At 49.4% G+C, this 25183-nt stretch overlaps 8 protein-coding genes across 8 annotated transcripts; 2 read left to right on the top strand and 6 right to left on the bottom strand.

Moving 5' to 3' along the window:
- Positions 1-1501: 1501 nt before the first annotated feature.
- On the bottom strand, positions 1502-3117 carry Pmar_PMAR029053 (hypothetical protein; the record flags this gene model as incomplete). The annotated part of the gene is made up of 5 exons (XM_002775900.1): positions 1502-2262; positions 2308-2434; positions 2482-2575; positions 2598-2767; positions 2971-3117. 5 exons carry the CDS (start codon positions 3115-3117, stop codon positions 1985-1987), a joined length of 816 nt encoding a protein of 271 aa, XP_002775946.1. The 3' UTR covers positions 1502-1984.
- Positions 3118-3755: 638 nt separating this feature from the next.
- On the bottom strand, positions 3756-8345 carry Pmar_PMAR029052 (conserved hypothetical protein; the record flags this gene model as incomplete). Its single annotated transcript, XM_002775899.1, has 25 exons — positions 3756-4056; positions 4107-4232; positions 4273-4400; positions 4462-4551; positions 4602-4690; positions 4738-4844; positions 4926-5127; positions 5188-5346; positions 5395-5461; positions 5513-5644; positions 5691-5845; positions 5890-6007; positions 6053-6198; positions 6245-6383; positions 6434-6594; positions 6652-6729; positions 6775-6882; positions 6925-6991; positions 7036-7132; positions 7182-7249; positions 7296-7433; positions 7476-7580; positions 7624-7823; positions 7872-8021; positions 8270-8345. The coding sequence occupies 25 exons, from the start codon at positions 8343-8345 to the stop codon at positions 3933-3935; spliced, it is 3030 nt and encodes a 1009-aa protein (XP_002775945.1). The 3' UTR covers positions 3756-3932.
- Positions 8346-8648: 303 nt separating this feature from the next.
- Pmar_PMAR029051 (hypothetical protein) lies at positions 8649-9020 on the bottom strand (the record flags this gene model as incomplete). The annotated part of the gene is made up of 1 exon (XM_002775898.1): positions 8649-9020. One exon carries the CDS (start codon positions 9018-9020, stop codon positions 8649-8651), a length of 372 nt encoding a protein of 123 aa, XP_002775944.1.
- An 857-nt stretch (positions 9021-9877) lies between these two features.
- On the bottom strand, positions 9878-13018 carry Pmar_PMAR029050 (hypothetical protein; the record flags this gene model as incomplete). Its single annotated transcript, XM_002775897.1, has 4 exons — positions 9878-10444; positions 10663-10818; positions 11675-11785; positions 12910-13018. The coding sequence occupies 4 exons, from the start codon at positions 13016-13018 to the stop codon at positions 9975-9977; spliced, it is 846 nt and encodes a 281-aa protein (XP_002775943.1). The 3' UTR covers positions 9878-9974.
- A 722-nt stretch (positions 13019-13740) lies between these two features.
- On the bottom strand, positions 13741-15951 carry Pmar_PMAR029049 (Nucleolar protein NOP5, putative). The gene is made up of 13 exons (XM_002775896.1): positions 15818-15951; positions 15671-15762; positions 15534-15615; positions 15281-15435; positions 15119-15232; positions 14995-15072; positions 14780-14909; positions 14501-14716; positions 14356-14452; positions 14192-14306; positions 14073-14141; positions 13891-14020; positions 13741-13843 (listed from the first exon to the last, which is right to left on the bottom strand). The coding sequence occupies exons 1-13, from the start codon at positions 15935-15937 to the stop codon at positions 13754-13756; spliced, it is 1488 nt and encodes a 495-aa protein (XP_002775942.1). The 5' UTR covers positions 15938-15951; the 3' UTR covers positions 13741-13753.
- A 989-nt stretch (positions 15952-16940) lies between these two features.
- Pmar_PMAR029048 (conserved hypothetical protein) lies at positions 16941-18833 on the bottom strand. The gene is made up of 8 exons (XM_002775895.1): positions 18732-18833; positions 18605-18681; positions 18453-18553; positions 18273-18410; positions 18089-18220; positions 17929-18034; positions 17671-17880; positions 16941-17622 (listed from the first exon to the last, which is right to left on the bottom strand). Exons 1-8 carry the CDS (start codon positions 18830-18832, stop codon positions 17120-17122), a joined length of 1368 nt encoding a protein of 455 aa, XP_002775941.1. The 5' UTR covers position 18833; the 3' UTR covers positions 16941-17119.
- Positions 18834-19106: 273 nt separating this feature from the next.
- On the top strand, positions 19107-21393 carry Pmar_PMAR029047 (RNA-binding protein, putative; the record flags this gene model as incomplete). Its single annotated transcript, XM_002775894.1, has 7 exons — positions 19107-19141; positions 19302-19404; positions 19737-20301; positions 20351-20469; positions 20654-20792; positions 21037-21169; positions 21288-21393. 7 exons carry the CDS (start codon positions 19107-19109, stop codon positions 21391-21393), a joined length of 1200 nt encoding a protein of 399 aa, XP_002775940.1.
- Positions 21394-23355: 1962 nt separating this feature from the next.
- Positions 23356-25124, top strand: Pmar_PMAR029046 (RNA-binding protein, putative). The gene is made up of 7 exons (XM_002775893.1): positions 23356-23467; positions 23657-24218; positions 24293-24411; positions 24464-24599; positions 24683-24809; positions 24854-24955; positions 25001-25124. Exons 1-7 carry the CDS (start codon positions 23357-23359, stop codon positions 25050-25052), a joined length of 1209 nt encoding a protein of 402 aa, XP_002775939.1. The 5' UTR covers position 23356; the 3' UTR covers positions 25053-25124.
- Positions 25125-25183: the final 59 nt, after the last annotated feature.

The raw sequence follows: 25183 nt of genomic DNA, 5'->3' as shown, positions 1-25183 counted from the left end.
TTTTTCCACGCCACGGACTCCATGGTAGGTTAAGTGAGCGGCAGCATCATCGCTGGATTTGATGCTTCGCACCGGAATTTCCGGTCCGGAAACCGTCGAGGAACTACACTATTCCACAACATAGACAGCTCGAACTCGAGTCTGGAGTTATCTTCAAGCTTCTGCTCGGACGCGGGGGTCGATGTACAAAGAACTTGGTGGTACGAGTGGTACGATAAACTATAATTCGCTCATCACAAAGATATCGCCACTAGGAACCGTGTACTACACGGCATCTAGCAGTGGTACACGCAGTGCACACGGCTACTGGGAGCCTCAGTCTGAGACTCTCTAACTATAGCATTTTGAAACCCGAGTCGGGCTTTGACCAGCTCAGCACCTGCCTGGTAGTTTCTACCGTAGTATCCACTGGGCCGATCAGAGCGGCTGCGCAACGGTAACCTCCGAACATTATTCGGCGAACACTGAGTTTGGCTACGAATAGGAGGATGGGAAACAAGGCTACGCTCGGGCGATGAAATGTCTAATGCACGGCAAAGGAAGTTATACTTCTCAGTGAGAAGTATAACTTCCTTTCCCGTGCGAAGTTCTCATTGCTAGAGCCGTTCCTTTCATTCACAGGAGCCCTGCGGCTGGACAGCTCGCTTTGGGCTCCCCTTCTAGCCGAATTTGACTCGCAATTTGATACAGGCAAAATCAAAAGAAGCTCTATGCCATGAGGAACTGCTAACTTGTAGACTTGAGCTTGCCAAGCTCTGCTTGGGATGGTCGGCACCTCGTGCACTCCAGTATTCGACTCGGAAATCGTCCGATAAATGGCGTCTATACTTGAGAGACTAACAGTTAGGCCCTTACTGATGATATAATCTATCGTATCTCGCGTCGTGAGACCCACTTTATACAAATTCGTTGTTCACACAATGAATCGCGAGCAAGAGAATACTGATCTTCTTAACTGTTTGTCTTACACAAAAAAGGTAACTAGCAACCTCCTCCTGGCCTTCCGAATAGCAGGCAATGCCTGATCCGCAATCCTTGTAGCTTGGGCTTCGTGAACCTGCACGACACAGTGACGCCCATGTGGTTACGTAATAGCTTTTATAGCTCTTCCCCTGTTACCTATCCAACTGAGGCTCCTGGTACCTATCCAACTGAGGCTCCTCGATCGAATCCTGGCCCTATATACACCCTATGAGTTGTTGAGCCTCCAAGGAAGACCTGATGTCTGCACAGGAGACGAGGTGCCTGCTAGGGAGGCTAATAATCCATCCCCCTCGTTCGGTGATAGTAGCAGCTAGTATGAATAGGGGAAGGTGGCGACCAAGAGCCTGACAATGTAAAGGAGCCCTAGTAAGAGCAACACAGATGCCAGACATCTGCTCGGGACGTCTCGGTGGTCGTAGCGACCCTTGCCGATATTGACATGATAGAACCATTGAAAATGTGGCGCTGAATGATGAGCCATCAACGATGAGCTCCTAACCAACACAAGGGGCTACGCTAGGAGGAAAGCGCCTTATGGCTTTCAGTTCTCCTCTTTGGCCCCTGCACAATGTGCAGAGAAGGAAAGTAGAAAAAGTACTATACAGAAATTCTCCAGTACGATAGGGCTCTAATGCTGATAGTAGAACACATTCCAGGGATGCTTTGGTGTGTAGCTCGCACCATTGCTGGTCGCAAGCCAGCAAAACGTCAGTCCAGACATGGTTATCTAGTGAATGACTGTAGAAATCGGATATTTATAATGTGAAAAGCCTTCTGGCTCCCTGATGGACCACAAAGCAAAGATAGTACAAGTAAAGTGAGCGCAGGGCCAAAGGCGCCCGTGCAACTCTAAATCGAATAAGCGGAGAGAATAATTCGCTAATGACACAACAAGTATGCAGCAGCAACGGCAACCGCGAAAAGCATACTGAATTTTACCAGGGACTTATGCGAAATGGTCCCAGTTATTTGAGGTACTACGGTGATTGACACCGTCAATTTAAACAGTGATAGGCTCAATCGCTAAGCTCATCGAAAACGTGGCGATCCCATTGGCAATCGCGACCGAGGGCGCGGACATGCTCACAGGACTCTCAGCATCCTCCATCCGTGGCAACGCCTCCTCAATCAGACCACGATCAGTGGAGCCGCGAGAAGATGTGCCACTTCCATCGGAGCGACCCTCAGAACGATGCAACTGACTCGGAGGAATAGGATGCAGCACCTCATCACCACCCGCCCTTCGAATGAGACCCAGCATTTCGATACCTTCCCGACCTGATTAGAGTCGATCGTCTCCTCATTCGATTAGGCAATACTTACACATATAGCATCGAGTGGTCGTTATTACCAAGTCCTTAGCACATCCCTCGCAGAGTCCACCGTGACCACAGGGTACAAAAACTACGGTCGCGAATCCATGCATACATATCTCACAAAGATGTGCGACCTGACTCCACAGTACCAACTTACGAGTGCTGATGACAACATTGCTACCTTCTCATCGGTGGAAGCTTCTTTTGCAATAGAAACATCATCACTCACGTCCCCATCCTCTCCCCTACTAGGCTCCTTCGCAGTCTCACGGACACTACAAATGCGAAAGTAAGTACCTGCGGGCCGACCAAAGACCATCGTGATGTGCATCCAAGAAGCAAAAGCAATAGCTATTGCTGAGCAGTAGCCTACTGGAGAGGCGTTCCAAACTGCAAACCTCATCACAACGCTCCGTCGCGTTCTTCTCTAGAGCTGCTACAGCTGCCGATTCCTTCTCTTGACAAGTCTGAATGTATCCAATCCTACTCCAACAATACCCCGGGAAGGACCATGCAAGGTGCAAGATTCTCTCAGTTCTCAGTTTTACCCAAACTCTACCGCGCTCATTCTCCTCACACCTTGCTGGAGACAATCCCGACACATCGCAGCCTCGGAAGAGGTCTCCCGATGTACCCTTATTGCTCGGCCACAATCAGTGCATTGCCCTACCTGCGTCGGAGAATTCGACGCAGGTAGAGCAATGCACTGATTGTGACTTCGACTCGAAGTGTGCTCAGTCGCCCGAGTGATCTCGCAATCATTTCCATGAGGTATCACTCTCATCTCACACACTATAGTTGCGAACTTCATAACCATAGTTATATTATGACTTAATTATCAATGATAATTTATTGTCACTTACGATATAAACTATAACTCTGCTCAGGACATTTCCATCTCAGACAACGCACGAGCGAATCTGGCACGACCGAAGACCCTCTCATCCGGAATATTACCACAGTGTTGCGATGCCTCCACACTCCGCATAGCAAGGGTACTAAAAGATACAATATAACAGTAACAGAGATGAATAAAACGATAGCCGTCACAGCGATAGACCAGACCGCCCATGCAGGGAAGCCGCTGGCTGCATCCGACACTCGACGCAGGTTTCCATGGCTCGTCGAGAGCAGCACAGATAGAGTCATAAGAGAACGGCTATCAAATAAAATACCTGCAGAATAACCCATCCGACAGCAACTCTGGTTCAACCAAAAATTCTCGACTAATGGCTCATCCAAATAACATCTTGAACCACAAAGAGGAAGTACCAAACTCTCAGTAGCAAACGGTGCCAAATCTAGTCGACTCATCGCTCCTCATTATCACAGATAAGACATTTCTGAGAAATGTGAGAGGTGATTTCTCTCGTTACTCTGAGACAAATTCAACTCGCGATTTGATAAACGCAAACCAAATGCAACAGTTGTCATCCGAGAAACTGCTGAACTATAGACTTGAGCTTGGGATAGGCGTCCTCTCGTCCACTCCAATGTTCCACTCGGAAACCGCCCGATACAACTAACTGCGTTCATATAGAACTTAAGAGCCTTACTGTGGTATGTGATCTATTGTACCTCACAATATACAAATTATTCAAATCATGAATTACTAGTATGACAGTGACGATGTCAAGAGCCTTTCTTATCAACCGGCTGATATTCTTCTCGCAGTGACCAAATGCCTTGCCCTCGGTCCGAGCGCTGGAAGCAACACATTTCTTGTAAGATGTGTCGGAACAGCTTGCGGTGAGTTCTGAAGAAATTTCGATCCGACAGGCTCGATCGCCAACGCCCTTTACTCACGCAGGCACGTATCGATCCATGGCGTCGAGTAGCTCGCTAGTAGAAGATGCATAGTACGACCGAGAGGAGAGAAATCGGACGAGATGATCCATGATACGAGACTCTATAGTCGATGAGACGGATGACCTAAGATTGAGAGTACTAGGAAACAACTCTCAGCAGTTACTTCGCCGCTCCTGGCATCATGGCTTCACCGCGCTGCTCGGGTTCTTCCTCAGCCGTCACATCGGCAAGTAGTGACATACTCTGAGCCATGGCCCCTGCTTGTCCGGTCTTACCCGTCCATGTCGGCACCTGGCACCCAGACGGAGAGCTCTACCAGTAACCGGATGGGATCTTTAAGAGACTGTCTTACATGAGATGGGTAATTAGAAACCTCATCCTGACTCCTCCGGATAGCAGCTAATGCCTGATCCGCAATCCTGGTAGCTTGAGCTTCGTTTACCTGCACGATACAGTGACACCAGTTCGGAAACACAGCAGCTTTCCTGCTACCTGTGACCTATCCAACTGAGGCTCTTCGATCTGATCCTGATCCCATATACACCCTATGAGCTGCTGAGCCTCCAAGGAAGGTCCGCTATCTGAACGGGAGCCTAGATGCCCGCTATGGTGGTCGATAATCGATCACCTTCGTTCGATGCTGGCTCCTCGGAAGTGTCACCTTCCTCGGACGGCGAAGGCGTTGGGGTCGGCGAGCCCTTCACAGAGTACGATTGCTCCCGAGTTAAGACGTACCTATTGAATATGCATTAGCTACAAGCCAGAAGTCCTGTAAGCCACTTTTCTTTGATCCAGCCGCGGTCTCGAGGGGCCCACCCAGGTGGCTCCGGAGGGGTCCTGAACAGCTCCTCCAGCCCACTCCAGTACTCGGCACCTGATTGATCATCGCTGTCCAGCGGAAATTGCCGCTCGACAGAATCGATAAGAAACTTACGTCTTTGCCTAGGGTCCGAGAGGATCTTCTGCGATAGGTAATGTTTGAAGATCTGTTTCTTATACATTGATTCCTCTACTGTACCTAGTACCATCACTCGAGCACATCCGAGCACATGTCAAAAGAGGCAGGTATAGGGGCTACCCATCGCAATGAGCCTGTAGATGAGGACTTCATTCTTCTGTCCAATCCTCCAAGCCCTCTCTCGAGCCTGGGCATCAGTCATTGGATTCCAATCAGGATCGAAAATGACTATCCGGTCTGCTCCTGTCAAGTTGAGCCCAACGCCTCCAACACGCGTACCTGCAAAGCACGACGGCTATCACAGCTTAGGCTCCCACAGATCCCTACTCAATAGCATCAGCTGGGGTCCTTCTGGCGAATTGAAGTCATCCACGATATGAGCCCTATCCTTTACCTAAGGATATGGAGCTTGCAATACTTCAAAGAAGACCCTATCGGCACGGACAGGAGTCGAACCATCCATTCGCGAACAGGTCCATCCTTTCTCGTCCACCTTCCGCTCCAGTATATCGAGCATACCCAGTGTTTGGGAGAATATCAAAACTCGATGACCCTGCGGGACCCACTTATCCAGTATCTGGCCACACTTGATCAGCTTGGGTCTTCGACCGTGAGAGCCCTACCTTGAGTAATACAGACAATTTCCCGCTGCGTTGTTCGGAGCCATAACCCCCATCAGCTTGCACACCAGGATAGAGTAGCATGTCTGGATGGTTACATATCCTCCGAAGAATACCAAGGTAGAACAGCGACTCCGGAGGAAGGGTGGTTTTGCCTCCTGACAGAGGAGGCATCTCAAAGGCGAGATCCAGCAGTGCCTACGCTCATTCCGGCTGTGACCGTAGCGGCGTTGGATGGAGGAGCCCGTGGTGCAACGCACATTACTGAGGACCTCACAGTACACCTCGAATTGCTCTGGAGCTAGGTGGCAGAATAACACCTACGACGAGCCTTTGAGTGGTGGAGCGGCGACTAATGAGCTCACCTGCTCACTCTTCCGCGGTAAGGCGAGGATGTCCTGCACGTCGGCTTTGAGCCGCCTAAGAATGAGGGGCATGGTAAGGTCCCTGACAACCACGGCACATCGATAGGCTGCAGTCGTAGCTGTTGGGCTCGCATTGGGCCGAGTGCCTGTGATCCACGATGATCGCTTGAGGGGCATCCGAGGCGGACGTACCCCTCTCAATTGGGGTGGCCAACTCCTCTTCAAAGGTTGGGAGGGAACCCAGCCTCCCAGGCGCGACAAAGTCACAGATCGACCACAACTCTCGTAGGGAGTTCTGTATCGGTGATCCACTCAGTGCAATACGATGGGGCTGACGACCACCGAATTTCCACAGCTCCAAACCGGAATATATCCTCTCACAGTGTTCATCCTTTTCACTCGCTGAGTGATGCCACTGTCAGGGTTCCGAATCTTCTGCGCTTCGTCGAGCACACAGACACTCCAGACATATTCAAAGAGGATATCTCCACAGTATCGGCGATAGGCTTCAAAAGAAACCACAAGAATCCCACTACATTCACCTGGTGGAAAAACGACCGCGGTTTTACTGCACGAATGCGCGTCAGACTAGCACTCACTCATCTCCTCAGCGGCCTCTCTCTTCTCTTCGACTGTCGATCCGCTCGTCCAGCCCGTTATGCGTAGACCACAGTCAACTGAATTGCCAGATACATCACCAACAAGGAGGCCGAGACACCCACCTCCTCCCCAAGAGAGGATCTCCTGTTCCCACTGTTGGACGAGTGTTGCTGGGCAGATGATCAAGACACCACCACAACTCGTGTCGCCTCCTACTCCCGCATGCGTACCTGCCACTACAATGACGCCTATAAGGACCCCCTTGAAATCACTTCGGGCCAGCGTCGATCTCAAAATACCCGAAACATGGAGACTAATGAGGAACGCTGTAGTTTGTATCTACTCAAGGAGAATGTTCCACAGTCATCTCAGAGACGCCTCACCGTCTTGCCCAGTCCCATCTCGTCGGCCAGCAAGGCGCCCGACCCCTCTCTCCACCGATTCCACAGGAACTTCACTCCCTCTTTCTGAAAAGGGAACCTACCATGGAAGAATACCGGATGCTCGAAATAATGCCCGATCGAACTACAGCTTATCCCAAATCGCGAAGGGACACTCGAACTGAGGCCACCGCCGATCAGCGGGAGAGACAACGGCCTGAAATGAAGACCGGTGAATCGATGAGCTCCACTGCTGGACGTACACGTTTTTCGCCTCCATCCTTAATTTCAACAGTATCCTCTCCACCATGCAATCCCAGCTGCAGCGTTCCTTTCTGTCTCCTCGATAGGGCCTTTCGGCGCCTCTTAGATGGGGAAAGAGAGCCCGTCGAGGACCCCTTCTACGAGGAGTGCACGGCTAGAATCAATGCTGTCCCTCCTACCAGTCGCTTGCGGTTGACGCCGCCCAGCCCTGGGACCAACGAGCGGCCAGTGAGCAATACGCGATGCGGAGTATCCGATGACGATGATGTGGCCGCAGGGATATTCTAAGTGCGATCAGTAGGGCGGACACTCCGAATGATCCCTCACCTCAGCCGCGCTAGGAATACCGTGGAAGAGCTCCTTTTTCACCGGCTTGGACTCGGCGACATCCTCAATTTCGAGGTCCGATCCGCTGCTACTACTACCGGGAGAGTCCTCCTCACTCGGGGTAGCTGCCGGGCTGGGCTCCAGACCAAACTTCGAGCGCAGATTTCGAAGCTTCGAGTCGGAGCTCGATGAAGACTTCTCTAGGCACGATACCATCCATCGCCGAGATCGAGCGCAAGAGAGCTCACTTCCTCGTATACCACGCTCCTTCTTCTTCTGCTTCTCTAGAGCTTCCTCCACCTCCCTCTCAGCCTCCATCTCCAACTCCCACTGCGATACTTGTTTACCAATCCCATCTAGACCTCCGATGGAGTCGGGCGTCACTGAGTCGTCCACTTCTAAGAGCAAAGAGATCCGTTCCACCAGTCGGCACAGAGAATGGCTGAGTCAAAGGGGCTATGCTTTGGACCACCATCGAGGCTTGTCAAGATAAACCCAGAGACACACATTCAATCACAAGAGGTTGTAGAGGAGGACCATACACAGGCCTCGAGGAGAGCCATCACAGAATGAGTACTGTACCGCTCAGCAGCATCAACTTCAGAACGTACTAAAAGACCCAGCGGTACAGCGAGTAGACCCTCACCTGGTACTGATGGCGAAGAGCTCTCCTCGCTCACTCTCTCGCTCGAGTCAGTTGGTGACACTGCCTCACCAGCCATGCGAGAAAGTACAACCTTCCTAAGATACTCCCTGCCACACTCTACGATAGCCCGTCGTAAGCGAAGTCGTGAGCTAACCACACCCACATTCAAGAGAGAAGATCCCGTCCTCTCCACTACAGCCTTACAACAGCCGAGATCCCCCCACATCGAGTTCATCACACTTCCAACGCAGCTCAGTATCACGATATTGAGAACAATGCTAACATCAGTCCAATATACTTCTTTCCCTATGCACTTGCATGTCGACTTCCGACCTGCCGACCTGGTTGTCGCTGTGCGGCCCTTCTACCCTGGGCCGCATCATTGAGGATCGGTACGACCCCGGTAGGGCGAGTCAACGCCGACACCATTCTGGAAGGACTCATTGACTCGACCTGCGACAAAACAAGCACCGGAAAATGTGGTGGAGAAATAACTCAAACCATCACGACTAAACACTGCCAACTCTAGTGGACTCAGCCACCCAATGTTCTCTATCTCAGCAGCTCTGATTTCTCGTATAGAACTGTCGAACTGTTCAACTAGAGTGAGATGCCCAAACTCCGCAGCAGCAGCATCCACTGCTAATACAGTCTCTACTGGAGTAAGAGCAGGGAATTTGCTAGAAAGAGCATCCCAAAGGCCTGCGTGAGGCATCCACTCCAACAACAAGCTCCTGGTCTCTGAATCCATTCTTAACCGTACAAAGTAAACTCAGTTTACTAAACTGGTATCCGAGAGAGAGCATGAGCTGCAGGCACCAGCGAAGAGAACTCAAACTCTGCCGTCTTCTTCAACACCTACTACCCGGACGTCTCCTCCCTGGACAGATCTGCCTAGCCGGTCGGAGCAACAGTGCAGCTTACTTTACCATCATTTCAACTACTCGTAAGAACTCTTCCGACGGCATAGTGAATAGCTACATCATTCGCATCGATACACAAGGCGAGTTCGGGACTATTTCTCCTGCTCAGACGCGACCTACAGCATGTAGGGCTTGATCCACTTGCCCTACGGTGGGTAGAGGTAGCTTGTAACCATTGAGGAAGATGGCTACCAAGAGGCACACAATGTAGAAGAGCCCCAGTAAGAGCCGTATAGATCACAGACGTCTTCTCGGGCGAGATCCTTGCAGCCGCTGCAGATGATGGGATAATGGCATCGAAAATGGGGTGACCGAATGATGAGTTCGTCTAGCAGATTCTGACTAAAAAAAAGACAACACTTGGGTGAAGGTGGTGCCTAGGGCCCTGTATTCAGTCCTCATCGTCGTGTAAGGAAAGCCTTCTGACGCCCTGATGTACACGCAAGTCTCGGGAGATGCACTAAATAGTAGCGGCCACAGCGAAGCCAGGCCAGACCGTCCATGCAGGGCAGCCGCTGGCTGCATCCGAGACTCGACGCAGCTCGTGGAGAGCAGTACAGATAGAGTCATAGGAGAACGGCTATCAGATAAAACAGCTGCAGAATAACCCATCCGACAGCAGCTCTGGTTCAACCAAAAACTGTTAGAGTAACAAGTCAAATAACACCTTCACTCGAAATCACCTCCATTAGATCGGAAAATATAACCTAGCGGACTTCGCAACACCGAAGTCCCCCACCCCAGACTGCCAGAAGTCTTATGAGCATTTTCAACCTCATCCTTCAGCTCTCGGAGTAATCTAAGACACCCGGAGGAAGAGGGTCGTCCCCATACTCTTCCGCCACAGAGCCCTCCGAGCTTCCATCTAGGACGATACAGGGAACCACCTCCCCTCCAGTGTTGCCACCATCTCCCGGGTCCACAGATCTAGTCCCGTCCGTCCAACTATCAGATTCATGAGATTCATCGCGTTCCACAGCAGCCTCTGTCCGCTCTATCGCAATGACCTCAGGGTCCTCCACGGAGCGAATGATGTCTCCTATCCGTTCATTCTGCTCCACATTGAATCGTTCCCCCGTCGAGCGGTCTCTCACTTGAAAGTCCCACAATGCACCCTCTGCCATCTTACGGAAGCATGGATGGTCGAAGAAGCACCTGTATACACTTCGACTCAGCCACACCTCAGCGAAATCCGATTCAGGCTCTCTGTTGGTAGGTAACATCATCAACTTGCAGACTCTCAGCAACTCGTCTGAGGATGAAAAGCCGAGTCCGCCATACGCCTGTGTATATACACACATATATACAATATTAAGTACAGCGTGGTCCACGATACCCTACGGTTGCCATACCCTACAACACAGCGCTGCCTAGGTGACACTATCCTAAACTGTGCCGCGAACACCCTTCCATTACGAGTGTGAAATCACTCGCGGAAAAACCAAAAACTGCGAGAAATCGAAATACCACCTCCCATCACTCCACCAGACTTCCTTCCTCTTCCTCGCCGCTTCTTGAGGGGAACTTCCATCGAGATCGTCGACTCCTCGAGCAGCTCCGACTGCGCGGCTGGCTCCGGTTCAACCAGTGTGCTTTCGGTCATCACCTCAGCCTCCTCGACCTTACCTACCATGAATCATCCGATGTGATAGATTATGAAACTGCTTGCTCGGGCGCCCATTACTCTTAAATTCATCGCATCTCCTCTCCCCACTACCGCCTAGCCCGCACCTCCAGGCTATAGATGGGCCTCTTACGGTTTTTTACGGTTCCCGTTACCGTGTGCATAGCGTAAGCAGTTTACGGTTACGACTTTACGGTTGGCGCTGAACTGCCTTTTCGGAATTGTGGTGGAACACTCGCTGTAAGGCACTCTACCATAGCTCAAATAATTGTTAAACTCATTACTGGTGGCTCGGATTCAACCGAACCGCTGAGAAAGTAACGTTTCGTCTCGCATTCACCACTCGTCTCCGTTTCAAATTCTGTCCGTCTTACTCCCAGGCTGGCCCGAGACTGCCGAGCCGGTCTCGTCTACGCATGCGCATTCACATGAAGTAGATTTAGGCGACTTGAATGATCAGTCCTCGTTTTGTCCTCAGCATCTCCGTAAGACCCGTTATGGAGCCGTCATTTTACGATACGGTGATTGAGTCGTAACCGTAAGAGCGAGCCGTAACGAGCCGTAACGTAATTCAGCTCATCTATAGTAAGACGATTATACAATGGAATGGTATACGAATACTGCAAAGACAACTCGATCGTTAGGGAAGGAGAGTGAGCCGTAACGATCCGTAACGTAACTCTGCCCATCTATATTAAGACGATTATACAAAGGAATGGTATACGAATATTGCAGAGACAACTCGATCGTTGGGGGAGGAGAGTGAGCCGTAACGGTCCGTGAGGTAATTCTGCCCATCTCCACTGTATGCATCAAAGAATACTATCCAACAGATCCCAAAAGGACCCCCTCGATTACGTTTCAACCCATCCAACCCCGAATCCAGCGTATCCAGTCTTCGCCTGACCTCACCAAGCTGCCGCTGGAGCGAGTCGATGGCCATGAGTAGCATAAGACTAACCCCAGGCACTACGACCAATCATAACCAACAGCGGTCGGGCAACTCCGCCTACTCCAAGCCAAGATAGGCGCGACAGATAGGGTCATTTTATTTCCAGCGAATAGAGCCGAATTTGACTCGCATCCCCCTCACCACCGCGAAGTTCTAAGCCACTTCGACCACCTACGGGTTACTATCAAAATATAAACTAGCATCTCAAGGGTCGGAATTGAGAACATAATAGTTCCAGAAGCAGTGGCTTTCACATAAGGCCCTAGCGAAGCATTGACTCATGTCTATCCAAAAACACAACAACGCTTCCTCAAGCAACGACCATGAAGAACAACTACTCGTCAAAAATTATAGGTATAAAAACCTCTTCCCCTGTCTCCTTGCAGCTCTACTATAGTTACTATAGAGTGCCCCAGCACGCACACACACGCAGCTCGATACTCAAAGGCTCCAGGCTGAGTAGCCTGTCATCAATCTAACATCATCCAATCCTGGACGTCGTCCATTGCCGATGTTATGGCGTTGGTCGGCGACACGACAGCCTCTTGAGCACTTTCACATTCACTGTCCTCTATAGTACATACTTCTCGAGCGACAAGCACCGGCCTTTCCAATTCCTTAATAACCTCAATAACCCGATCCCGACTGTGCACCTCTTTCCGCTCGCCATCTCTACCATCACGCACGGAGAATTCCCACGAATTAGGATGAGCGTCGATGTGAACTCTGAAGATGCCACAGTCTTGGAAACAACCAAAGACGCTCTTCCTCAGCCACACCAACGTAGTCCGGGAAATGACCCTGGCATCAGCGCCGTGCACCATCATCATTTCACACATTCGGACACCCTCATCTGAGACAACCCGAACATGTTGTAATCGGATGGGTGTTAACACTCAACCACAGTACCTTCGAGAGAAGGCCGCCGCCGCTGCCTCCTCCTCCGCTTCCCCGAACTGGGAGTAGTTACAATGACAGAGTTCTCTCCTCTACATGGCGAGGCGTCAGCACTAGCCCTTGGACTACTACGGGTGCTCGTGGAGCCAGAAGAGCAGACCTGTCGTGTTCTCTTCTTCGAACCTACAGAGGACGCTGGAACTGCTTATATAGCACTGCAGACTACTACAGAGAACACTATCACCACGGTGATAGACCCCGGCTTCCAGAGCTTCTACTCGATCCTGCAGCTTGAAGGTGAGAGCCTTCAACTCCTCTATTTGCCGCTTTAACTCCGACTCTACCGTACTCATCAGTTAAAACCACTGCACAGGACAGCACTGTGAGTTCTAGAGAACCGCTAGCGCGGCTTCACCAACTCGTGAGCAAAACCCCTACTAATCTGAGTTGCGCTATACACCGCCCCAAGCCAGAGGAGCTCAGTGAATTGGGCGCCCGAAATTTCAGACCAATTTTCCACTGCTTGTTCGGTTTTCCAAACTGTGCTCGCCCATGGATGGGAATCTGTTCTTACGACTACATCACTCTGAGAGAGAGCAATGATGATGTTCTTCGTTTCGCTTGACAGGTCCCTCCAAGTTCCTTTAATCCTGGCTCTTCACAAGCATCCTCGACGAGCTCCTATCCTACCGAACATTTCAACAATCGAGTGTGCGATAGGAGATGCTCCGCAGAAATGATTCGCCACAAGGTATGCTCGAAACCAAATAAGGTAACGTTCTAACTTGCTCAGAGTTATCACCACACAGACAAAATTCACAGCTTGCTGACGATCACTTCCCGAGCTCGACTGGGAAATATAATTTCCATATCACACCCGTGGGAATCGAACTCGAGTCTGCCACGTCTAGGAACGAACCAGAAGATCCCACCACATGATCCTTCAAACCAACAGAGGCTCGCGTGATGTACAGCGAGGCGAGGAATGTCAAAGCGAACATGTTTCCTCCGAGTAAGGCCTAATTCGAGCAACTCAACATAAGTTTAGGATTGGTAAACTGAATCTGACGTTAAGGAAAGGAAGGGCTTTACTCCTCTTCAGCAGCTGCCTCCTTATGATGATGATGCTTCTTAGACTTCTTCTTCTTAGTCTTAACCACATCAACATCAACCTCGACCTGAGACTGATCTCATCCACACACACCCCAAAGCCTGGTGACACTACCTCCTCGTCTTCATCATCAGCGACCTTCTCATGCTTACGCTTTTTCTTAGCGACGGCATCATCAGTCTTCTCCACCACGGCATCAGCTTCAGTATTGTACGTAGGAACACCATCAGCAGGCTTACTATACCTAACACAGCCGAACCCTTACACCATACGAACACCCTAGAGGATCTTCCTACTTCTGAGTAGCAGGTTTAGAGTAGTCCTTAGTCGCCTGAGCAACGCTGCCTCCCTCAAGCTGTCGTAGCCTGAGACGAGCTCAACTTCCACTTCGTTGATACCCAATACGATACTCTACCTTCTCTCAACATACTCCTTGTAGCCTTCACCAACAGTAACCTCAGTTTGGTCACCAAGAGCGTCGACTCTGGCGCACAGGGACAGCTTGGCGGCAAGCACTCGAGAGATCTTACCTGACCATCAACACTCACTCAGCCTCGCGAGTACAACGCTAACACTCACCCTTGAACTTAGGCTGAGTCTGACCCACAAGAGAAGCATGATAGATGAGACCATATTTAGGAGTATCCTGCTTAGTCTTCAAGGCACGGAACAAGGCCTGAGAAACTCACTAGCAGAGTAGTGTCTTGCACCAGCCAACACCTACCTTCTCCGCACCCAAAATTTGTACAGTAGAAGAGGGATGCTTAGCCAGAGTCATGAGTGAGCCGGCGTGGGCGATCAACCTAGCGCCGACGAGCTCACCAACCATATAGGTGAGGTTAGGGGCGATGGCCTCCATACGATGATGGAGATAGTCGGACAAAGCGGCGCGGTACTCGGTCAACTCCAGTACACGATCAGCCAACTCCTGGATATGGCCCTGAGAAAGGTATATAACGACGGCTGTGGGAATCGAACCTGGGAGGTTCGAAAAGCGACCTACCAAGTCCTCTTCAGTGATCTCGACACCCATCGAGATCTCAGCAGCAGTCTTAATGTCAGCAACAATTTGTTCATCAGCCATGATATCAGCCCAAGCCTCCTCACTCAACTTCTTAGCACTTGTCCGGAACCTGACCATGTAAACCACACAAGCATACATTTCAGCGATACCACACTTCTTCAACAACGTCCTTTCTTATACCCCTCATTGCTTACCCTAACAGCTTCACAACTTTAGCATAAGAGTAGTTGTCAGTGACAATCTTGGAGAGCTCAGGGAAATGCCAGCCGTACCTAATTCCACGTACATAACCATAAACTATGGTCACTCAAGGCACACCATTCACGCAGCCTCATTGCGAAGTTATTAAGCTCCTTATCCAAATCATCAAGCAAAGCAACAGCCTGGATGATCATAGTATCAACCTTCTCGGGGGAGAACTTCAGCTTGAATCTAAAAAGCCTCGATTGGCCCCCTCCAGTGACGGACATGTTATACTACCTGTTGAGGGTATGGGAAAGACCAAGGGCCATGGTCCTCTGCTCCTTATCATCGAGGCCCTCGACTAAGGTGGAGAGCTGCTCTCTGATGCCACGCATGAGTTGCGTAGTAGTGGCGTTAGATACGCATTGAATACCGAACTTCTTGTTGATGGCCTGGGCAAGGAATGAACTTTCACTCGCCACTCATTCCTCCAGAGCGACAGATCGCGCTGGTCGTTTTAGACGCGAATGTGATTTCATAATATTATTACACTGCCCAGCTTGAGATCAGCGACGGCAAGTTCATCCTCAACACCGGCCTCGACGATATTCTTCTTCAAGAACTTTTTCAGACTGTGGAAGGAAGAGCACGGGTATGGATGTATCAGAGGTGTAGCTGATGATGTACCTCTTGTCCATAGATCCCTCGATAAGGGCAGAACAAGCGCTAAGGGCGTGCTTGTTGTCCTTGAAGGCCGACCAAGCGTCCAGGCGAATGGCCTACCAACGTTCTCGTAATGCATATTCATACTGCCTATAGCAAAGGACATTTTACCTTCTGAACTCCTTCGGGGGTGCTCAGGGCCTCGGCGGCGGAATCGGGACTTGCGATGATCTTGTCCTTTTGTAGTTTAAAGAGGCCGTAACCCGCTGCTGTTTCGAGGAGGACTAACATTGTGATGTGATGCCTGGGTTGCCAAGAAGAAGAGCAGTAAATAACACACCTCACCTACTACGAGTAGCGGGAGGGCTCAGCAAACAGCGACAAACGGCTCGAATGGGACAGGTATAGCGCAAGTATAAAAGCACGGAAAAACGTCGGGTGCCGGGATTGAACCCGGGTGTCTTCGCTGGAGTCTCACAGGAGTCATAGTCGGCCTGATTGAACTCACTAGGAGAACCATAGTGCATAATGCGATAACAGGGATTGGTCACACGAGAGGCGCGAGTCATTGCGCGCATCAGTCTATTTGAATTGTAACCTAGTTCCAGCAGAGTGAAATATCTAACTACAGAATCACTGTAGTTAGACATCTCGCTCCGTTGTAACAGAAGTTGAGAGCCGGGGCACTGTCCACGACTAACCCAAAGGCAATCACAGCAATTAGGAGATTGGCTCTCCTTGTGAATGTATGCGCCTACAGATCTCACGCTAGTTCGGCGAGGACCCAACTCCTCGGGTATAGAACTCAGCTCACCCGTAACCTGAGCTTGTTCCGCAAGTTTCCTACTGAGGTTGTGGAAAGCATCAATGCAAACTGGCTGGCGCAATGTGGCTGAGATTCACCACAGAACCACCGGTTTTCGTCGAGGAGGAGAACGTGAAACACTATATAAATCTAAGCCCACCGTGTAACTGGATGTCCATATGTGCATTGTAAGGCATGTTTATCTTACTGTTGGCAGGCAACAGTAAGATAAACATGCCAGGCATCGCGAATTTATTGTGGCATTATGGTGTTTATTGTATATTGGCGTCGATTACCAGGCAATTTGCCTGGCAATCATAGCGCAATCACTCTCAGCTTGAAAAACCACAAAAGTTCGTTTCCCATCACTATTTAAAGCATCACATCTCCTAGCCATGATCCGATACGCAGACAGTCCCCGAAGACTACACTCTATCACTACGCAACAGGTGAGGGCTAGATACTCTGGTGACAAACGGTTGAGGATGAAGTTCCTCGATATCATCGGGTGACAAAAGCGAAGACGGCACGATACACATACGCCTCGTAAGCAGTTAGATATTCGTCAGGATCGCCAACTGACTAATCACCGAGCTCACAACCTTCTACCGGCGAGTAGTCGTAAAATGTCGGCAACGAAAAAAATGACTCATAACAATAATAGTGCTCTAAAGGCAGAGCCACAGAGCAGTGTTGCATTTGAAGCCGCTACCTAAGGCTATTTGAAGCACACTGTCACCGGGCTTTAGCTTGCCGGACGTCTCAAGGATGCCCATCTCATACCAGACGGAAGTGCTCATAGTATTGCCGTGTTTAGCTAGACTCTCACGAGATGGGTGCACGTCCTTTTCGGACAGACTCAGAACGTCCATGATATTATCGATGACGGCACGACCACCAGCATGGACACAGAAGTAGTCGACAATGCGTGGAAGGTCCGAGGGCACGAGGCGCGCGCCACGACCGAAGTAGCGAAGACATGCTGGTAAACGACTCATTCGCGGCAGAAGCTGCTCGAGGTTGAGCGCGAGAGCCTCTCCAGCCACCGGCACGATGCTCTTGCTCAGGCATAGGCTAAGAAGGCCGTCCTTGTCGGAGCCCTGCCAGGCAGCGTGGAGAGCTTCCTCCTTCACAACTTGGGCGCGAACTGTATCAAGGAGTTCGTACTTACCTAAGATAAGCAAATCAGCTGAACAGCGCAACTCAAATAACAGCTTACAAGTTCCAGTGTTCCAATTGGTGAGGAGTGCAGCAGTTGCTCCATTGCGGAACAAGACGTTGGACATAACTCGACTTCTCTCATTCCCAGAGTAAAATTGTCGAGCATAGGACTCGGCCGATATGACCACACATAGAGAACCAAGCGGTGCATGCTCGAGAAGGCGACGACCAAGATCAATGGAGATGACGTTGGCAGAGCAGCCCATACCTACCCATTCGAACAGTGCTAGTTAAGTGAGTATAAGCATCATCTCACCGGACAGGTTGTAAGTGAGGCAGTCGCTCCTAAAGCCGAACTTGTGGCAAACCATGGCACACAGCGAAGGAGTGGGGTTGAAGAATGAGCAGTTCAAGACCAGAAACTGGAATAGCAGCAGCCAAGTTTGCACGGGCCCAAATACGAAGATCAGACTCACATCGATTTCTCTGGCCTTGACACCAGTCTTATCGAGCAGTCCCTGCAATATTTGAGTGAGAATGTATTCCATTTCCGTACGAGCATCTTCCATGGTAGCCGACCAAGGCTTGCCAGTCTCGAGACACTTCGTCTGAACAGGGAGCAGATTTCATAGGACCATCGAGCAGTGACATGAGACTTACAATATTGGGAGGCAAGGCGCTGCCTGAGCGAATGCCTGATTGGGAGAGAACGCGCTTGGCAAAGTTCATACTCTCCTCGGTAACATCCGGATGACTCGACATGATAGAAATGATGTCCTCGTGAGTAACTTCCCAGCTCTGCGAGAGGAGCATGCGGGAAAGCAAACTCTCCGACCCTACCTTGGGGGCGAAAAATTCCTCGTGGTCAACACAATAGACGGCAGGCTCACGGGCCTTGACGATGATCGGTACCAAAATTGCGACCGCCAGAGGAAGTAGTACTGCAATAGATAGCATGCATCGGCGTGGAGGCAAATGCTGGTCGACATTACCACTATGGACGCAGAAGACCGCCCATGAAGCCAACACCAGAGCGAGTGCCGCAACGGTGCCAATGTGGACCTGGTATCTGATCAACTGGTACTATTGATCAGGGGAGGCAAGGTGTACCAGGCCTACCTTCTAAGGATGGCACGGCAGCGCCTCAGAGCTTTCACCCTGCTGTCGACGCGAGAGTGGGGGTCAATGAGGGCAGCTGACTCGACGGTCTCAGTGGCCATGGCAAACAAAAGCGATTACGAACAAGATACTCATGCTCGCAGACGCACGCTCAGACAGATGTGCATGCGTGCGAGTCAAGGTTAAGGTCCGTCAAGATGCATAGGGGATACAAGATTTTGTACCTGACATTTGTCATTTCGAAAAACCAAGTCTTTCTTATTCATATTGTACTCATAACAAAGAGCAGAAGAACGTGATTGCTGTATCATGTATTGCTCGTTATTAAGGACCGTTTCAATCGACTACTCATAACAAAGACCACTACTGTAGCGCATGACTGACGCGTTCGACTCTGAATATCGAGTCTTGTAGAAACGCCTGCATGTAGTGAATAGGAATAATCTCGCCCGATTTGGTGATGGTAGTTGGTCGTAGTGCTGAGTAACACAACTGAATGAATAATAACGAGTGTGGACGCTCCCAAGAGTGATGTAAACGTCGTCTTTCTCGTAATAAGCCCCTTCCTAGGACAGTCCTCTGCAAAGTGCTCCAAGGCATGGCCTACAACAGCGGCAAGGGCTTCGGCAACTCGAAAGGGTCAAGTGGAGGATACAGCGAGGCGCCCCTTGCGGTGAGTTGTCACGTGGCTGCTCTCCTCTCTCGTGGTATCACTCTCACAAATACAATGGTTGCTCATAATATCACCACGTAGTTAATCGATTGGAATCAGTTGGTAATTTGGAGTTAGTGACTCCACTGAAAATTAGTTCAAATAGGATTACTCTCCCATAGACGATGGAAAGATTCGACACTTCGTGTCACCAGCACATGATTCACGTTTGCATGGAAATCCAGTTATTCAATGAAAAAATCACCAAAACACTTCCTGGTTCAAACTATTGTTGTTATCCAACCTAAACTTTCCTTTGAAAGATGCAGCTGTAGTGGCTTACCACTGCTCAGGCAGGATATGGTTCTACCCCTATTACACCTACAGGATTGACTCAATTATTCATACGTCACTTACCCCCAGACATGGACGAGAATGGGGTTAGAAATATGTTTGGAAAATTTGGTCCAATTGAAAGTGTCCTCTTCCGTGGTGACGGTGGTGCATTGGTATTCGTACGCTTTCAATACCCCGAGTCAGCTCAAGATGCCATCAATCAAATGAACAACTTCACAGTACCTTGGCCCACTGGCGGTCCATACACTCTATTAGTAGAGTATGCTAAACCAAAACTAGGTCGAGGTGGAAAGGGTAAAGGCAAAGGCAAGGGCTCATTTGACAATGGAGATTGGGAATCTTCCACCATTCCTCCGTCTCGAGCTCCACGTGAGAGGAGTAGATCTCCTTATAGTGGTAGATGGGATGACAATATACCGGGTAAAGGCAAAGGCAAAGGAGGAGGAGGAGGACCTCGGGGTCTAAGAGAAGCCACTTGTTTGGTTCACAATCTGCCCGAAAGCACCACATGGGAACATCTCAAGAACTTCTTCTTTAATGCCGGATTCACCGCTGCTCACGGTAAACTCAAACACATTTGTCAGTTACCCTCAACGATATTCCATCTCAGTTAACATGGGCACGACCCCGGACGATTATCCAGTCGGGTTCGTCTCCTTCGACTCCATTGAAGAGATGATTGAAGCCATGAGACAACTTTCGAATTCTACCATGCAAGCTCCGAATAACGTAGGTCGGCAGCACACTCTGCTGGGTATATCGATCTCGAAACTTGGGCACTCATTGCCAATCATATCGCGATGATCCCACACCTCTCAAATGACTTCAGCCCGGCTAGTTCAACTGAGAGGGAATTTGTCGGGCAAGAAAATTCAACAACTACTTGATAATAATACACACAGTACTTTGGTAGCCGTCGGCGTCCACGAGTCGGATCGTCTACATGGAGCCCGATGGCATGCAGCGCCCAACTCCCGGCGCATTCTTCAAGGGAATCGAACAATATGTCACAAAGGAAGACAGCCCATCTGGGGTACCTGACAACCAACAGGGTAGCATCAGCATCTCGGCTCACAAGGAAATGAAATCATAGTTCTTGAAACCGTCAATGCATTCCGTGATTACTGTCTCTGGTTGCACAGAGTCTGGGTCACTAACCTAGTTGCATAAGCATGTTTGGAAAAGTAGTTCATATGGTACATAGAAAGCCCCATAGGAGGCGTCAAAAGCGTTGGAAGGAAAACACTCGATCAATGAAAAATGACACTAGCTGAGCTGATAAGCTGGTGGTATCAGGTGCAGACCGATGTACAGTTTACTGTGGAGGTCTAGCAGCCGATGTACCAGCGGAAGAACTTAGTGCCATGTTCACACCATTCGGGAAAATTATCCGTCTCGATATCAAGCCGCCGTTCTACGAATGGAAAGGGTGGGTCCAAGAGGCTGTTGAGATCCCTAGTGTAACTCGAGTTCATGCACCCAGAGTGGCAAATCGCGTTGAACTGACCAGAATGACTTTCCCACTTTTATATCACCGTATGCTCCAGATCATACGCATTCGTTCTGTACGACAATGCTGAGAGCGCTGCGAGTGCAGTAACCGCATTAGACGGCTTGGAGATGGCAGGAGCCCCTAACGGCCGTATATCGTAAGCCTTGTCGGAAAAGCTGTTGCTGATCCGGTCGCGCTGTGACACTCTCGCTTATGTGGCCCCTGTTATAAGTATATGTCGAGCATGTAACTCCCCTCAGAGTACAAATACAACTGCAAAGGAAGCACTGGCCGGGGTATAGATCCCACTGAACGAGTGGTAGATCGTGAATGTGTTCGAGATAGCAGACTAGACTGGAAATAATTTTGATCCGGATTGTGTGTTGAGTTATGTTTTCTAAGAGGCATTGCGAGCAAATGTGCTATTCTCATTGGAAATCGGCGGGCCCTTGGAGTCTGTCAGAGCAAGGCCGATGTCGATCGGTGGTTAATCCACAGCGTTTCTAGGCTAAATCAAGTCCTTACCGACAAGCTTAACTTTCTACCCATCTGCGTAATATTTTATCTTTTTGATATTGAACCTATAGTTTTTATGAAACATCGAAGCGATGCATGCATTCCTTCATCCATTTGAAAGTCTGGGAGTTCAATGTAACCAAGGCCGTGCGTATTGAGTACGCGCGCGTGCTAAATCAGTACTGAACCTCTCTCGCAATAGGACAACATATTACGTGGCAGGCCTGCGCGAGAAGCGGAGATATCCTGCGGGGATTTCATCGTAAGTGCTAGTCACAGTTTGAACGTTTCTGAACTAATCGCACTATGACTGAACCGATGATACTACGAAGGCCCCTCCCACCGTAGGTTACCTACAGTAGAATCGACTCCTTGAGCAAGCCATCGACTATGCGATCGGCACCGTCGCCTCTAACGTTTGTTGAAAATGGTTTTATCATGTGTCCGGGCATTCCCGTCGGTGCATAAACTAGCAGCATTTAGTTCACGGGCAGTGGAACCTTTCTGTCTCGTTATTTTTGCAAGTACATTCATTCTGTGAAGGATTCCTTCAGCTGTAATACTATCTGCGAGATGGTTAATGATACGAGTTACAACCAACTTGTAGCTTTCCTGAAACTGTTTGATGAGCATTGAGGGGTGTTGAGTTTTATGACTGCATTAAATTGAACTTCTAATCTTTCAAATACACCGGTTATGATATTATTCTCCTTGGCGTTTCATTAAAACCGTGAGTAAAATATTAACCAAAAAATGGAGACAGTAACTAAATGGGTAGAAACTTGAATTTGTCGGTAAAGGATCAATTTGACCTGGAAATGTTGTAGTTGTAATTATGGAGCGCTGAACCCCTAGCCATACTATAGTATGGTTTGATCTGAGGTTCCCGACTAGATGGATGTATCAATAACATTCACGATAATGGAAACTGCTTCTCAGTGAGATCCAGTACTAGGAGCTGTTTGGGCACGAGTGAGCTGCCATTGTTCAATTGAAACGGTCCTTAATAACGAGCAATACATGATACAACAATCACTTTCTTCTGCTCTAAGGCTGCGGCCGTGGACCTCGTCTCTTGAGAGCTGCCATTGTTCGACGTAGTTCGATGACTGGTGTAAAGCACTATGGCGTTTCATGAAGTGTACCGCACCGCCAATCACCGTTTCGGATATGATATTCCCCACTTGCGAGTCGACGTGGTCTGCAGTCCAGTAGCCGATGGAGACCGGGTGGTTAATTCATCTTGCATTCAATCAGCTCTCATCGTGCCGTCACCAACCAATAAAATGTGCCCGAAGAGCGAGCAGGATATTCTTCCATAACACGTAGCAGACAAGCATCCAAAGCGTGTTTCCTAGTATCCAATTCTTCTGCTCTCACAGCCACTTGAGTATGCTGAAAAGGTCTTGGCTTACTCAAGTGAAGGACTTGAACCCTAATTACGTCTACGGTGACTTTCAACACCGTCTATTTTCGTTTCATAGTGGAGGTGCGTCACAGCAATGATCTTGGCGCTGAGGAATTGCAAGTTTTCGAGATACTGAGTTTTTTGAAAATTCACAAAGCTAACTTTTTGAGTCTAGTTCCGCTTTCTCATCCTTTTGCAAGATGGGCTACGACGACTACAATGATTACGATGGGAAGTGGAACTCATCTAGAGGGAGGAGTTCCCCCTACTCGGGGCAGGGAGGGAATTGGGGGTCGTCCTATGAACAGCGGGTAAGCGGGATGGTAGTGGCTAGCAGGCACCAATAGACACCATAGTTACGTTAGTAGAACAGTGTACTCCTTTGAGGGGAACCACAGTAGATGACAGTTGAGGTTGAAGTAGGGGAAATGGGAAATGCCTAGTTGCATCATTGACACAGCAATCATGAGGATAGTACAAGAAGGAAGTGTTCTGTTCAGGATGATTACGCACCTCAAGGAGAGGCATCAAAGACTCAATTATTCATACGTCACTTACCACCAGACATGGACGAGAATGGGGTTAGAAATATGTTTGGAAAATTTGGTCCAATTGAAAGTGTCCTCTTCCGTGGTGACGGTGGTGCATTGGTATTCGTACGCTTTCAATACCCCGAGTCAGCTCAAGATGCCATCAGTCAGATGAACAACTTCACAGTACCTTGGCCCACTGGTGGTCCATACACTCTATTAGTAGAGTATGCTAAACCAAAACTAGGTCGAGGTGGAAAGGGTAAAGGCAAAGGCAAGGGCTCATTTGACAATGGAGATTGGGAATCTTCCACCATTCCTCCGTCTCGAGCTCCACGTGAGAGGAGTAGATCTCCTTATAGTGGTAGATGGGATGACAATATACCGGGTAAAGGCAAAGGCAAAGGAGGAGGAGGAGGAGGACCTCGGGGTCTAAGGGAAGCAACTTGTTTGGTCTATAACGTTCCCGAAGGCACCACATGGGAACATCTAAAGAACTTCTTCGCGCGTGCTGGCTATGAGTGTCCATATAGTAATACACGGTAGGGTGCTGCTATAGACTAATGCAGCTCCTAGTATTTCAGCTTGATGGTCTCTTCTTGTCAGCTCGTGTCGACACTACTAAAGACGGTCAGCCTGTGGGGATAGCCTCCTTCGACACGATTGAGAGAATGGTTGACGCTATGAGAGCACTATCGAACTCAACAATGTTCTTCGCTAACAACGTGAGAACTCAACAATAGTCGTCCATTCCAGCAAGCATCTGCCGATTCTCAGTCGTCGGCAACAAGTACTGTTATCCACATGGAACTAGACGGCTTGAAACGTCCGACACCAGAAGCATTTTTTCGAACTATTCAAGACTTCGTGGAGAAAGAAGATTCCCCTCCGATAGCAGAGAGCGGCCTCGAAGGTATTTGATAATTTTCTAATCCACAGTCACAAAACTGCAAGGCTGCTTTCAAGTTACAGTCACCACTCAGTCACTGCTTTCAGGTCCATGTACGGTCTATTGTGGTGGTTTGGCAAATGACGTTCCAGTCGAGGAGCTTACTTCAATGTTTGCACCCTTCGGACAGATATTGCGTCTAGATGTGAAGCCACCATTCCACGAGTGGAAGGGGTAATGTCAGCTCACGGAAAGATCCACAACTGAATGTTTACAAGGTCCTATGCTTTCATATTGTATGATAATCCCGACAGCGCAATTGCAGCAGTGAAAGCACTGAATGGTATGGAGATGTCTGGCGCCCCCAATGGAAGAATTCAGTAAGTATACTTGAATCGAATATCAGAACCATACCAGTACTTCAGAGTCGATATTCAACAACAAAGGAAGCACTGGCCTGGTTACACTGGCCGTTAAGAATGAGAGGGCAACAGCGATTAAGTGTCTTATCGCCACTACCTTACAAATCTGACTTGTCCACCAGGACGCAACTTACTTAATTATTCTTCTAACTAGTAAATACACGTTATAGTTGCGTTCAATGATTT

Source organism: Perkinsus marinus, assembly GCF_000006405.1.
Source record: "Perkinsus marinus ATCC 50983 genomic scaffold scf_1104296955288, whole genome shotgun sequence".
Taxonomy (NCBI): Eukaryota; Perkinsozoa; order Perkinsida; family Perkinsidae; genus Perkinsus; species Perkinsus marinus.
This window is presented reverse-complemented; position numbering and strand designations above follow the sequence as displayed.